Source organism: Rhinatrema bivittatum, chromosome 10, assembly GCF_901001135.1.
Source record: "Rhinatrema bivittatum chromosome 10, aRhiBiv1.1, whole genome shotgun sequence".
NCBI lineage: Eukaryota > Metazoa > Chordata > Amphibia > Gymnophiona > Rhinatrematidae > Rhinatrema > Rhinatrema bivittatum.
The window spans coordinates 79,224,143-79,237,186 of record NC_042624.1 but is presented as its reverse complement, the minus strand read 5'-3'; the positions used below and the strand labels follow the sequence as shown (position 1 = coordinate 79,237,186).

Genomic DNA, 13,044 nt, shown 5'->3' with positions numbered 1-13,044 from the left:
AAGCTGGCACCACAGGTACAAAAACTGAATGCCATTAGCATACAGTTTGTAATTTATGCCTAATTCTGATGATAATGTGTAGAGTAGTGCCATATACAGTGACTTGCAAAAGTATTCGACTCCCTAAACATAGAAATGACAGCAGAAGAAGACCAAACGGCCCAACCAGTCTGCCCAGCAAGCTTTCACACTTTTTTTGTTCCCCCTCATACTTATCTGTTACTCTTGGCCCTTATTAGTAACTTTTTGGTTCTAGTTACCTTCCACCCCTGCCATTGATGTAGAGAGCAGTGCTGGAGCTGCATCTAAGTGAAGTATCTAGCTTAATTGGTTAGGGGTAGTAACTGCCGCAATAAGCAAGCTACTCCCACGCTTATTTGTTTACCCAGCCTGTGCCATTCAGTCCTTGGTTGTTGTCTGAATATAAATCCTCTTTTCTTTATCCCCCCTGCCGTTGAAGCAGTGACTTGCCCTGGATATGTATTCCAAGTGAAGTATCAGGCTTAATTGATTCGGGGTAGTAACCGCCGTAACAAGCAAGCTACACCCATAATTGTTTACCCAGACTATGTAATTCAGTCCTTGTTGGTTGTTGCCTGAATATAAATCCTCTTTTCCTCTTTCCCCCCTGCCGTTGAAGCAGAGAGCTATGCTGGATATTCATTGAAAGTGAAGTATCAGACTTATTTGGTTTGGGGTAGTAACTGCTGCAACAAGCAAGCTAGTCCCCCGCTTTTTTGTGAATGCAAATCCTTTTTACCACATTTCCTCTTGCCATTGAAGCATAGAGCAATGCTGGAGTCGCATTAACAGTGAGTATGTTTATTGAATAAGGATATTAATCTCCAGTTAGTAGCTGTCATTCCCGCAAGCTACCCCCATGCCTCTTCTCTTCATTCATATCCTCTAGACTTTATGGGTCCACAGTATTTATCCCACGCCCTTTTGAAGTCCTTCACAGTTTTGGTCTTCACCACTTGTTTATTTGCTTTTATATACCTATATACCAATATTCAGCAATGCCATCACGTCGGTTTACATATAACAATTTTAACTAAAAAATGGATACAATGTAATATAACAAATGAGGGAAAAAATGGGATATGTATTACAAAATATAATTATTATCAAATATGTTAAAAATCAATGAAAGATTGGGGGTTGAGAAGAGGGAGAAACGAGAGGGATGGGAAAGAGTGTAGTTATTGATAAAATAGAAGTAACGGGAATGGGGAAAAAGGGGAGTAAAGGGGAAGGTATAATTGAAAGTGATATCCTCCGGAAGGGCGATCCAGGCATCTACCACCCTCTCCGTGAAGAAATACTTCCTGACATTGGTTCTGAGTCTTCCTTCCCGGAGTTTCAAATCATGACCCCTGGTTCTGCTGATTTTTTTTTTCCAGTGGAAAAGGTTTGTCATTGTCTTTAGATCATTAAAACCTTTCAAGTATCTGAAAGTCTGTATTATATCACCTCTGCTCCTCCTTTCCTTCAGGGTGTACATATTTAGATTCTTCAATATCTCCTCATAAGTCATTCGATGAAGACCCTTCACTTTTTTGGTCGCCCTTCTCTGGACCGCCTCCATCCTGTCTCTGTCCATTCGGAGATACGGTCTCCAGAACTGAGCACAGTACTCCAGGTGAGGCCTCACCAAGGTCCTGTACAAGGGGATAATAACTTCCTTTTTCTTACTCGATATTCCTCTCTCTATGCAGCCCAGTATTCTTCTGGCTTTAGCTATCGCCTTGTCACATTGTTTCACTGACTTCAGATCGTTAGACACTATCACACCAAGGTCTCTCTCCAGCTCCGTGCACATCAGCCCTTCACCTCCCATCGAATACAGTTCTTTTGGATTTCCACACCCCATATGCAAGACTCTGCACTTCTTGGCATTGAATCTCAGCTGCCATATCTTCTACCACTCTTCCAGCTTCCTTAAATCCCATCTCATTCTCTCCACTCCTTCCGGCGTGTCCACTCTGTTGCAGATCTTAGTGTCATCCACAAAAAAGACAAACCTTACTTTCTATCCCGTCCACAATGTCGCTCACAAAGATATTGAACAGGACCGGTCCCAACACAGATTCTTGCGGTACTCCACTTAACACCGCTCTCTCTTCAGAGAGAATTCCATTTACCATCACACATTGTCTTCTGTCCGTCAACCAGTTTGCAATCCAGGCCACCACCTCGGCACTCACTCCTAAGCTTCTCATTTTATTCACCAGCCTCCTGTGCGTGACTGTATCAAAAGCATTGCTAAAATCCAATTAGATGACATCGAGTGCTCTTCCTCGATCCAATTCCTTAGTCACCCAATCAAAAAAGTCAATCAGATTTGTCTGACAGGACCTTCCCTTGGTGAAACCACGCTGCCTCTGGTCCATCAATTCTGCTGCTTGTAGATAGTTCACAATTCTTTCCTTCAGCGGCGACTCCAGTATCTTTCCCACCACCGAAGTGAGGCTAACCGGCCTGTAGTTTCCAGTCTTCTGTCTGATCCCGCTCTAGTGAAGCGGGACCACCATCGCTCTTCTCCAATCACTCGGCACCACTCCCGTTTCCAGAGAGCTATTGAACAGGTCACACAGCGGAGCTGCCAGCACATCTCTGAGCTCCCTCGGTATCCTGGGATGAACCTCATCAGGCCCCCATGGCTTTGTCCACCTTCAGTTTTCCTAGCTCTTCCCGTACATTCTCTTCTGTAAACGGAGTTTTATCTATTCCGCTTCTCTCCAGCTTCTTGTTAACTAGTGTCTGTCCTTCTCTGGGGTCTTCTTTAGTGAATACTGAACTGAAGTATTCGTTTAATATTTCTGCCATTTCTTCATCTGTCTCCACCCATTGATCCTTTTCACCTTTCAATTTCAGTATACCACTTTGGGCTTTTCTCCTTTCGCTGATGTATCTGAAAAATGTTTTGTCACCTTGCTTTACCTCTTTGACAATCCTTTCTTCCGCTTGAATTTTCGCTTTCTTGATTGCTTTCTTTGTCTCCCTCTGTTCCACCATATATTCTTCCTTGTGTTCCTCTCTTTGGGATTCTTTATATTTCTTGAACGCTGTTCTTTCAGCTTTTATTTTGTCAGCCACCTCCTTTGAGAACCAGATAGGTTTCATTTTGCTCTTGCTTTTCAGCAGATTTGTGTGAATTACAAATGACACACAGATTATTCCAGGCAGTATGTTTATTATAAACCAGTATGCTCTTAAAGTAAATTTTCAGTCACAATTCATTATTTCTTTGCATTTTTTGTAAATTAAATTAAAAACTGAAAAATGCTGCTTGTATATGTATTCAATCCCTTCAGGCTAGTACATGGTAGAACCACCATTTGCTTTATCTGTTGGGATAAGATTCTACCAGCTTTACACAAGTTTGGGAATGATTTTTGCCCATTCTTTCTGACAGATTTGCTCCAGATTGTTCAGTTGGTTGGATGACGCTTATGGACTGCAATTTTCAAATAGTGCCATAGATTCTCGATTTGATTGAGATGTGGACTTTGACATGGCCATTGTGGAACATTCACCTTTTTGTTATTCAACCACTCCTGTGTTGCTTTGGTCTTGTGCTTGGGATCATTGTCTTGCTGAATGGTGCACTTTCTCCCAAGTTTTAGTTTTTTAGCAGACTGAAGCATGTTGTCTTGCAGTACCAAGACAATTTTAACAAGATGCCCAGTCCCCACTGAGGAAAATCATTCTCACAACAGGATACTGCCACTCCCATACTTTACTATTGGGTTGGTGTTTGCTTAGGAATGGGCAGTTAAGTTTGCGCCACACATAGTGTTTTGAATTTTGGCCAAAAAGCTCAATTTTTGTCTCATCTGACTACAAAACCTTATCTCATATTTTAGCTGGGTCCACTCTGCCTTCTAGCAAACTCCAGCCGTGCTTTGATGTGGTTTTTCTTCAGTAATGGCTTCTTTCTATACAGACCAGTTGTATGCAGAGCTCTTGATATGGTTGACTAGTGCATCTCCTCTCCAGACTCAGCCACCAAACTCTGTAGCTCCTTCAAAGTGATTATTGGTCTTTCTGTGGCTTCCCTCACAAGTTTTCTTCTTGCTGTGATGCTGACTTTTGAGGAATGGCCTTGTCTAGGCAGTGTCTGGGTAGTATGATGCAACTTCCATTTCCTCACAATTGATCCAATAGTGCTCACTGAAATATGCAAGCAGTTGGATATTATTTTCTAGCCTTTTCCTAACTTGTGCATGCCTATAATTTTTTCTTTAATTTCCTTAGAATGCTCTTTGGTCTTTATTGTCACAGCTTTCCTTCAGATTCACAGTCTGACCAATGATTCTGGAATTAGAGAGCCATTTATCCAGAAAAGTTAACTTTTTTTTTTTTACTGATTCACGGGTAGAGACCAATTGTTAGGGCAATATCTTTCATCTGTGTAAACTTGAGGCTTCCACAGTATATGGGGTTGAATACTTATGCAAGCAGCATTTTTCAGTTTTTAACTTTATCTGCAGTTTATGTAAAATAATGAATTGTGACTTTGAAAATTTACGTTAAGAGCATGCTGGTTTGCAATAAACATAATTTCTGGAACAATCTGTTTGTGTCATTTGCAATCCACACATCTGTTGACTTTTTAGGGGGTCAAATGCTTTTGCAAGCCACTTATATGTTAAATAACAAGGCAGAAAGGGCTGGCTCTTGGGGAACGCCAGTTCGAGTTGATTGCATGAGAGTTCTCCAGTGAAGTTTTCATTCTTAGGGATTGCAGCTGCGTCAGCCCTTGTGGTATCCCATTAGAGTAACTGTAGAGAGGAAAGCTTCCCTCCATTCGTGCCTGGAATGAAGAATTATGGAAATAGATAGACCTTTCCAGGTTTTATCTCCTCAGGGTAAGGCTGGTGATAGATACATCCACCAAAGGAATGGGGTATGAACACAAGCTCCTTCCGAACTCAGAGAGCTTGGCTGAAAACGAAACGTCTGTTTCAGATTAACCTCTTGCAACTATGAGCCATTCAGCATGCATTATTCTCGCATCTTCTTCAGGGAAAAAATAATTCTGATCCAAATCCAAGTGGCAGTGTTCTACATGAGCAGACTAGGGGGCACATGATTTTGGACCTTCTGTCAGGAATCTGAGAATTTGGGAATGGGTTGTTAGTCATAAAGCTTTTCTTCAAGCAACTTATCGTGGGGTGTCCAACATGCTGTTCCATTAGTTTATCAACCCCTATGAGTGGTTTCTGGATTCAAGGCATGGCAAACAGGCTAGTTGACCTTTGGAGTGGACTATCTGTCAACTTGATTGCATCAGAAAGCAATAGGAAAGTCAAAAGATTTTGCTCCATTCTTCAAAGCAAGTTCAGGTCTGCTCTAGATGCTTTTCTGTTCAAGTGGAATGTAGATCTGCTGAATGCTTTTCCTCTACTTAGGTTGGTGGTGAGGTCGGTGCAGAAGGTACTTAAGGATGGTTTATCCTCATTGTCCCGACTTGTCCCAGACAGGTGTGGTTCTCTTAGCTCATCAAGTTGGCAGCCTGTCTACTGATCCCTCTGGGAACTGACCTGGCCCTGCTGACTTGAGGGTTGGCTGTCATCTGAGTCTCCCCTCCCTTAATGGCATGAATGTTGAGTGCTCAATAGTTTTCCCATTGTCACTATTTAAGGAGGTTGAGCATATTGTGATATTGGCAAGGAAGCAGTCCCCTAGAAGAGCATATGGCAATAAATGGAAGCATTGCTCATCTTAGAGCCAAGTAGGCATGCAGAATCCATTTGCCTGTACTCCGAAAGATCTTCTTCAGTAGTTATTCTCCCTTTCATCTTTGGACTTTCGTATCGGTCAACATGCATCTAAGTGTCATTGCTGTTTACCACCGTCAAGTGGATGGAAAGCCAATCTCCATTCATCCTCTGGTATTGATGTTTATGAAGGGCTTGTAACATACAAGCAACAGGTTTGTTGAGTAATTTGAGGATTAAACATTGTTTGGGAAGATCAAGCAACAGGACTATCAAGCAACTTTAGATTATTTAAGAATTATTTCTTGGTTTATAAAGTGTATTTAAGAAAGGTGACTAAGTGGATATGTTATGAATTAATGGTTTGAAAGAACGGTGGCATGTTTTATAAAAGGGAAAAAAAACATGTTTTGACAGCACTTTTTCCACATAAATTCACGGAGGTGGGTGGTAAACTGATGATTGTAATAAAGAATACTGGGGTAACCGGGATGGTATCTTTTAAAACAGTATAAGATATGAAACTACCACTGTCTTCATATTATTTAATTAAATAAGTTAAGTTGGGTGGTTCTGCCAATTTGAAAATATTGGGTAGGTTTTTGTGTAGGGTTTTATGAAGAGCTTATTTATTTATTTATTTTTATTTATTTTATTTTATATACCGGCAACCGTTTGCACATCGTGCCGGTTTACAAGTGCCGGTTTACAAGTGCCGGTTTACAAGTGCCGGTTTACAAGTAACTTATAACAAGCTTGTGGCATATAAAGCCTCCAATTGCAAAACCACCAGTGTTGTGAGATTTCAACATCATATTGGTGCAAATGATAGGTAAACATCCCCCCCCCCCCCCCCCCCGAACCTCAGGAGCAGCATGTTGCCATCCAGTCTCTCTCGACAGCTCTGATTGGCCAGCTTCTTTGAGATGTCCTTACTTCACTTTTAAGCATTCCTACTTCAAGACACCCCTTCTGGCAGTTTCAGCAGTATTGCACTCAATCTGAACTTCCTTAGTAGCAGCTTCTGGCTCACAGGCATCAGCATGAGAGACATTAGCCAAAAACAGTGCAACGAGCCCAGCCCAAAACTGGGCTGAGTTTTGACCAGCCTCAACTCCTTCAGTAGGGGGAAAGGATTCATCTTTATCTTTTAGAGTGGTGAAAAATCGTAAAGGACCATTGTGTCCTAAAGATTGTGCAATCTGGTTACTATTTATGCTTCTTCTTTGTTCAGCCTTCAATCCAGATCCAACTCTTTATTGAGGTTGAGTTGCTTCTCAGCCAGCAGGCAATAAAACGTGTCCCTCCTGACCAATATGGCAGAGGATTCTACTCCCACTATTTTCTTATTCAACCCCCCCCCATCCCGAGAATGGGAAGAGGTTGAGGCCTATCCTGAGAGCTTATTGCGGACAAGTTCAAAATGAACTCTCTCCACATATTTGCCTTCCTTCAAATGGGAGATTGGATATCCACTCTGGATCTGAAAGATGCATATGGCCATATATTCATCTATTGCTTCCATTGGCAATTCTTCTTTTTCGTGGTGGATTGCTACCACTATCAATACCAGGTACTCTTTTGGGCTGTCAGCAGCCCCCAGGGTCTTCACCACATATCTAGAGGTAGTAGCAGTACACCTTTCATTGCTGAAGAATCGGTCTTCCCCTACCTGGACAACAAGCTAAAGGCAGGGGTGTTAGATGTCCTACAGAAAATGATCCATCATCTTCAGTCATCTGGGTTTCATTGTGAATTTAGCCAAATCAAACCTCATTCCTACCCAAAGAATCAAGTTCATAGGAGCATGGATAGACTATCTGGAGGAGACTGGTTTCTTCCAGTAGAGCAAGCAAGCTGTCTTCAGACCTTGATCTGGAGCCTTCGACAGAAGACTCAAGTTTCAACCAAAGACATGTTGGTTGTCCTAGGTCACATGGTAGTACCTGTTAACTGTTCCCTTAGCTAGGTCTGGCAGCAGAAGCTACTAACATCATATTCTTCCAGTAGGAGAGCAGGAAGACAGTAATGTATGGTTTAAAAAAAAAAAAAAAAAAAAAAGCTTACAGCACAGCCTTTTCCACAGACTGATTTAGTTAGGGTGTCTGAAGTGATCACCCTCCCTCCACTTGCTTCCAAAATGTCCATGAAAATGGAGGCCTGGTGCTACGGTTACGTTACAGCGGCTCATCACATCAGTCAATGCAGTTTGCCTGGCTTGTAAGTAGGCAGGCATGAAGGCGGGTACAATTCACAGAGGGTCGGCATCCCGCCAAGAGGCAAAACTGGGTGGGTTACAAAATTGAAACCTGGCTCCTACAGTGGAAGGCAGCATTGTAGTTTACAAGAGACAGGGCCTGGTTGGCACTTCTGTTTTTTGGCAGCATCAGCAGCTATTCTACTGCTGCTTCGCCCCCAAAGAATGTCAAGCATGCCATGCTATTTACCTCCTCTCCGATAGTCGAACAGGGAAGTTCCTTCAGGCACAGCAGAGCCTGCCCAGCTCCAATTCTATATCAAGTTATTAATTCAACAGGTGATTTCACAGGCATGTTGGAGCTTCTCTCTGCCGATCTCTCTGCCAGCAAAGTGATGGAGGAAGCAGCCTGCAGAAACTGCTCTTTTCCCATCTACACAAATGAATCTTCTCAAAGGGTCTTTTAAAGCCAAATTTAGGTTTGTGACTGTGAAGTCTGTTGCAACTTGTTAAAAAAAAACCAAATCTGAGGCTGGTTCTGCCTTTGAAATCTTCGATCCCTTCCCAACCATCCTTCTTATACTTTGAGACTTTCCAGTCCGGATAAAGAATGACAACAGTGTAATGCTATTTAATGTTATTCCAAGTAAACGACACTTACACAATTTAGCCCTTGAGGAAGCATTAGATGCGAAACACCGGCATGTTGAGCTTTTGATTAGTTTGTACCTAAAACTGCTGATTGTGATTTTTTTTTAATATAGATTTATCCAATATACTTTGAAAAATATAGGACTGCTCTCAAGGTGAATGATTGAGTTGACTGGGTGGTCCATGCAGTGCCTTGTAGGGCACACAGACACACACACACACACACACACTTTCGCACTTTTTTTTCTCTCACATACTTATCTGTTTCTCTTAGTAACCTTTTTTATTCTATTTCCCTTCCACCCCTGCTATTAATGTAGAGAGCAGTGCTGGAACTGCATTTAAGTGAAATAGCTTAATTAGTTGGGGGTATTAACCTCAGCAATAAGCAAGCTACACCCATGCTTATCTGTCTATCCAGACTATGTAATTCAGTCCTTGTTGCCTTGCATTAATTGTGTATGTTTAAGTTGTTTTGTGGAAGACCAAGTTCTTTTCAAGTTTATTGGATTTACGTTCTTTTTTTATTTAGGTTTTTATATATTCTGCTTTTCGCACTTCAAAGTGTGCATCAAAGCAGATTACATTCAGGTACTATTGGTATTTCCCTATCCCCACATGATTTATAATCTAATTTTGTACCTGAGGCAATGGAGGGTAAAGCGACTTGCCCAAGGTCACAAGAAGTGACATTGGGATTTGAACCCTGGTTTCCCTGGGTCATAGCCCCCTGCTCTAACCACTAGGCTACTCCTGACTCCTTTTTTTTGGGTGACTTATCACACTAGGATTCTTCAGCTCTTCTTTGGTGCTGTTTAATCAATTATGTAAACCATATAATATGATTTTATTGAGAATAGCAGTTTGAAAATGTATAAATGAATATTGTTGCTCTTGCATGTTTAGTGTTTGGAGCAGCTGGGGTTTTTTTGGGTTTTTTTTGTTTTTTAATGATCACTTTCCTACCTCTGACATGGTTGTTTTACTATTTTCTTTTATGCAATTTTGGACTATGATTTCATTAATACAGTATATAATTAACTTGTTAGCTTTGGTCATAAAAAATGTATTGTTGGAAAATAACAAGGAATTCAACTCTAAAATTCCTGAGCAGCATACATGGTCAAATATCTGATATTTAAGCTGTGGGGTTTTTTTTGGTTGTTTTTTTTCATGTTGTACAAAAACATTTGGGTTGACTTGGGGAATATCCAAATCTTTCTCCTGCAGCAGTTTACTCCTGAGAATTTTGCATGCTTCCAAATTTTTCAGAGTAGTGGCAAAAATATAAAATGTCTAGCCTACATACAGTGTTTAATAGCCATTCAGTGTATTAATCTGATTATCATCTGCTTTGTCAGGTTTTAGTACTCCAGTTTAAAGTGATAAGATATTTCAGTAATACTTTTCTGATATTAGGGTTTTAGATATTTTGTACTGTTAAAAATGTAGCACTTTTTAAATTTACAGATTGCAAAGCAATCCAAGGTGATGGATGCTGAATCGAAGAAGTTAATGACAAAAAAGAAGGTTGTTTGTTCAAAAACCTTGAACAATGGTATGGGTGGAAAAGCTGCCAAGACTTGCCCAGCTAACCTGACCTGCAAATGTTATGCAACAGATAGAGTGTGCAGTATTTGCCTTTCAAGGTAATGTGTTATAAAATGAAGCACAATGCTTACCAGTAGATTTAGTAATTGTTTAAATTGTTGAATATAGGCAAAGCACTGGGACCTGCTCAGTATGATATAATTAGGATGACACAGTATTCTTTTCTTTACAGGGACAGCTTAAAAATCATTTCATATGGAGATCATTTTAAATGTCTCTTATTTATGATTTTAAATATGAATACAAGTAATTTTAAAATAATGTTGTATTGTAAGTCTATTGTTTCCCTTTAAAAATAACTGAGAATTGTTTACAATAACTACATCTGTGCCCAGCAGATTTAGAAGTAAGCTTGGTGCTCTTTCACTTTTGTGGAAAATTCTTTTTCCCATTAGGAATGTTTCAGGAGCTGTTCCACAGCAATTAAAATTGACCTATGTCTGGTGTTGGGAACGGGCATGAACCAGTGAATGCACTAGTTTCAGTCCGAGTGAGAACAGTTCATTAGATGTCCAATGTTTTGTTCGTAAATTTAGAGATCCATATTGGAGAAGTTTGTCTGGCTAAATTCAGGACTTAGCTGGACAAATCACAGGATTTCAAATCCCACTGTACTCAGTCTGTGATTTATCTGGGTGTTCAGACAAGTAACTTACCTGAATAAATTTGGGGGGGTGGGGGTGGTTCTGGGCTGGTGCTAAATTATCCAGTTAACACCACAATTCATTGTTATCAGGCTGAGTTATCCAGATAACGTTAGTCATGCCAAAGAGCTGTCCTTACGTATCCAGATAAATTTACTTGGATAACTTGGAGGAGAAACCATATTCAGTGCATTTGTCTAGCTAAGTTTGGCTTTTAGCCAACAAATGCCAGGATTAAAATTTTCCTGAGTCCCTAATGCCTTCAGTTTATCTAACTAAGGGGGTTATTTTCCAAAGGCTTATCGCACGCAAAAAGGCCCTTTTCGCATGTGATAGCATGCAAATTAGATTAGAGGCGGAGTCGGTGGCTTCTCTGCCGGCGATAATGTTACTATCATTGTGGTGCTATTCGGTGCGAAAGCCGGCATACCGCGGCCGCCGAAGTCGCACCGCCATGGTGCGAAGGCTGCGGGCTTTCGGAGGCCCGCCCCCCGTTTTCGCAGGATTCATCATTCTACAAAGAATGATAAATCCAGGCCTAAGTAATTAGCTGGATAAATCTTAGCCAGGTAACCCAACATTTACCATTATTTGTCTAAGTTAGCCAATTCCTTGTACATACCCAGATCAGTCCAGACTCCTGGGTTTTGCCTCCCTTCCAGCAGATAGAGACATAGAAAGTTTTACTGACACTGTCACTTAACCTGGTTTGCCACCTGCAGACCATCAGAATTTCTGTCTCCAGCAGATGGAAGGTGATGCAAATCCTGCAGTCTGGGGAGCAAAAAAAAAAAAAAGAGGGATTTTAGGAATATTCTTAGCATTACTACTTTGCCCACCCCAAAGGTCGGTAGGGTCCTGGTGGGGCCATCCTTCCAGGTGGTGGAGCGGACGAGCGGGTGGGATTGGAAACCCCTGGGTCTGCCCGGATCTTTGATCTGATGAGGGGGAAGATAACTGGTGAGACCATTTCCCTCTCCGCCCTCCTACAGCTGGACAGCTGGAGCCTGTAGCCGCAAGTATAAAGATTTTAAAAAAAAGAGACCTTTCTGTTTTTGAAAGGGTTCTCGTAAATCTTGGAGGTGGGCTGATAAGACATGAGAGAGAGAATATATTTTTGTGTTAATTTCTTTCTTGATATGTATCTCTCTGCATGTTCTGTTTTGCTTGGATATTTGCTTGAAATTTAATAAAAAAAAGTTTTCAAAAAATACATAATCATGTAACCACTAAACCTTCCATACAAAATTTACAACAGTGGTTTTTTTTTCTACAAGTGAAAAATCTGTTTTCATACATCCACCCATTGTGTCACCCTTTAACAGCATAGGCATTTGTGGGGGAAATCAGTAGTCAGTTATTGTACTCGTAGAGCACCAAAAAAAAAACTTGTGTGTGAGTATTTCAAAAGTCCAATTTTCAAAAACAAATTAGTGTTGAGGGAACACACATACAAGTTTAAAAGACTCCTTTAAGCAAAAATTATCATACCAGTTACTTTCCTCCATCTAGAGAAAATACCATGGTAGTGCTATGTTTTACTAAAAAGCTTCTTAAGGAGGCTCAGATGAAACAATAATACCAATCATTGTGTAAGAGGCAAAGAATTACATTAAAGGCTGGGAGATTGCAAAATATTCTTCTTGCTTAATAAAAAATTTCTTATGCACATATAAAAAAAAATCTTTATAGCTCTTATTCACAAACACTTTTGATTCAACATTCAAAATCAAGAGTTCAGTGGACAAAAACAGAGCCATCGGTATCTAATTTATATAGCTACACTGAAAATCAGCCCAGCACCCAATCAGACCTGCTAAACAGTCATTGTGATGATTAATATCCCATTAGCTGGAGGTAGAGGACTTGGAAAATTTTTTAAATACATTTTTCTTTAAGGTATTCAGTGTCTCAGTTTAGGCTGCTTGTGTCTCCTTCAGATGAGAAAGGTAGTACATAAAAGTGAATATTATGGATACACTTATCCATTTACCTTGCTGATAGGTGGCTGCTGAATATCCAAATCTGTCTAATTTGTTTTTGACAAACTGCCTCTGATTATTGCCCCCAGGATTTATCTGAGTAGTTTTATCCAGTTAGCTTAAACTGACAATCCATGGCTGAATATGGACCTCTTAGTTTTCTATAGGAACCAGATGTATTAAGCATTTTCCCATAGACACAAAATGGGGGGAACCCTTTAATATGTATGGCT

At 40.6% G+C, this 13,044-nt stretch overlaps 1 protein-coding gene across 1 annotated transcript in view; it reads left to right on the top strand.

Annotated features, from left to right (window-relative positions):
* CDC7 (cell division cycle 7) overlaps positions 1-13,044 on the top strand; it is a 114,113-nt gene that overhangs the window by 37,851 nt on the left and 63,218 nt on the right. The window contains exon 8 of the mRNA XM_029618642.1: positions 10,045-10,223. Coding sequence (XP_029474502.1) covers positions 10,045-10,223 — 179 coding nt within the window. The remainder of the gene's footprint in view (positions 1-10,044; positions 10,224-13,044) is intronic.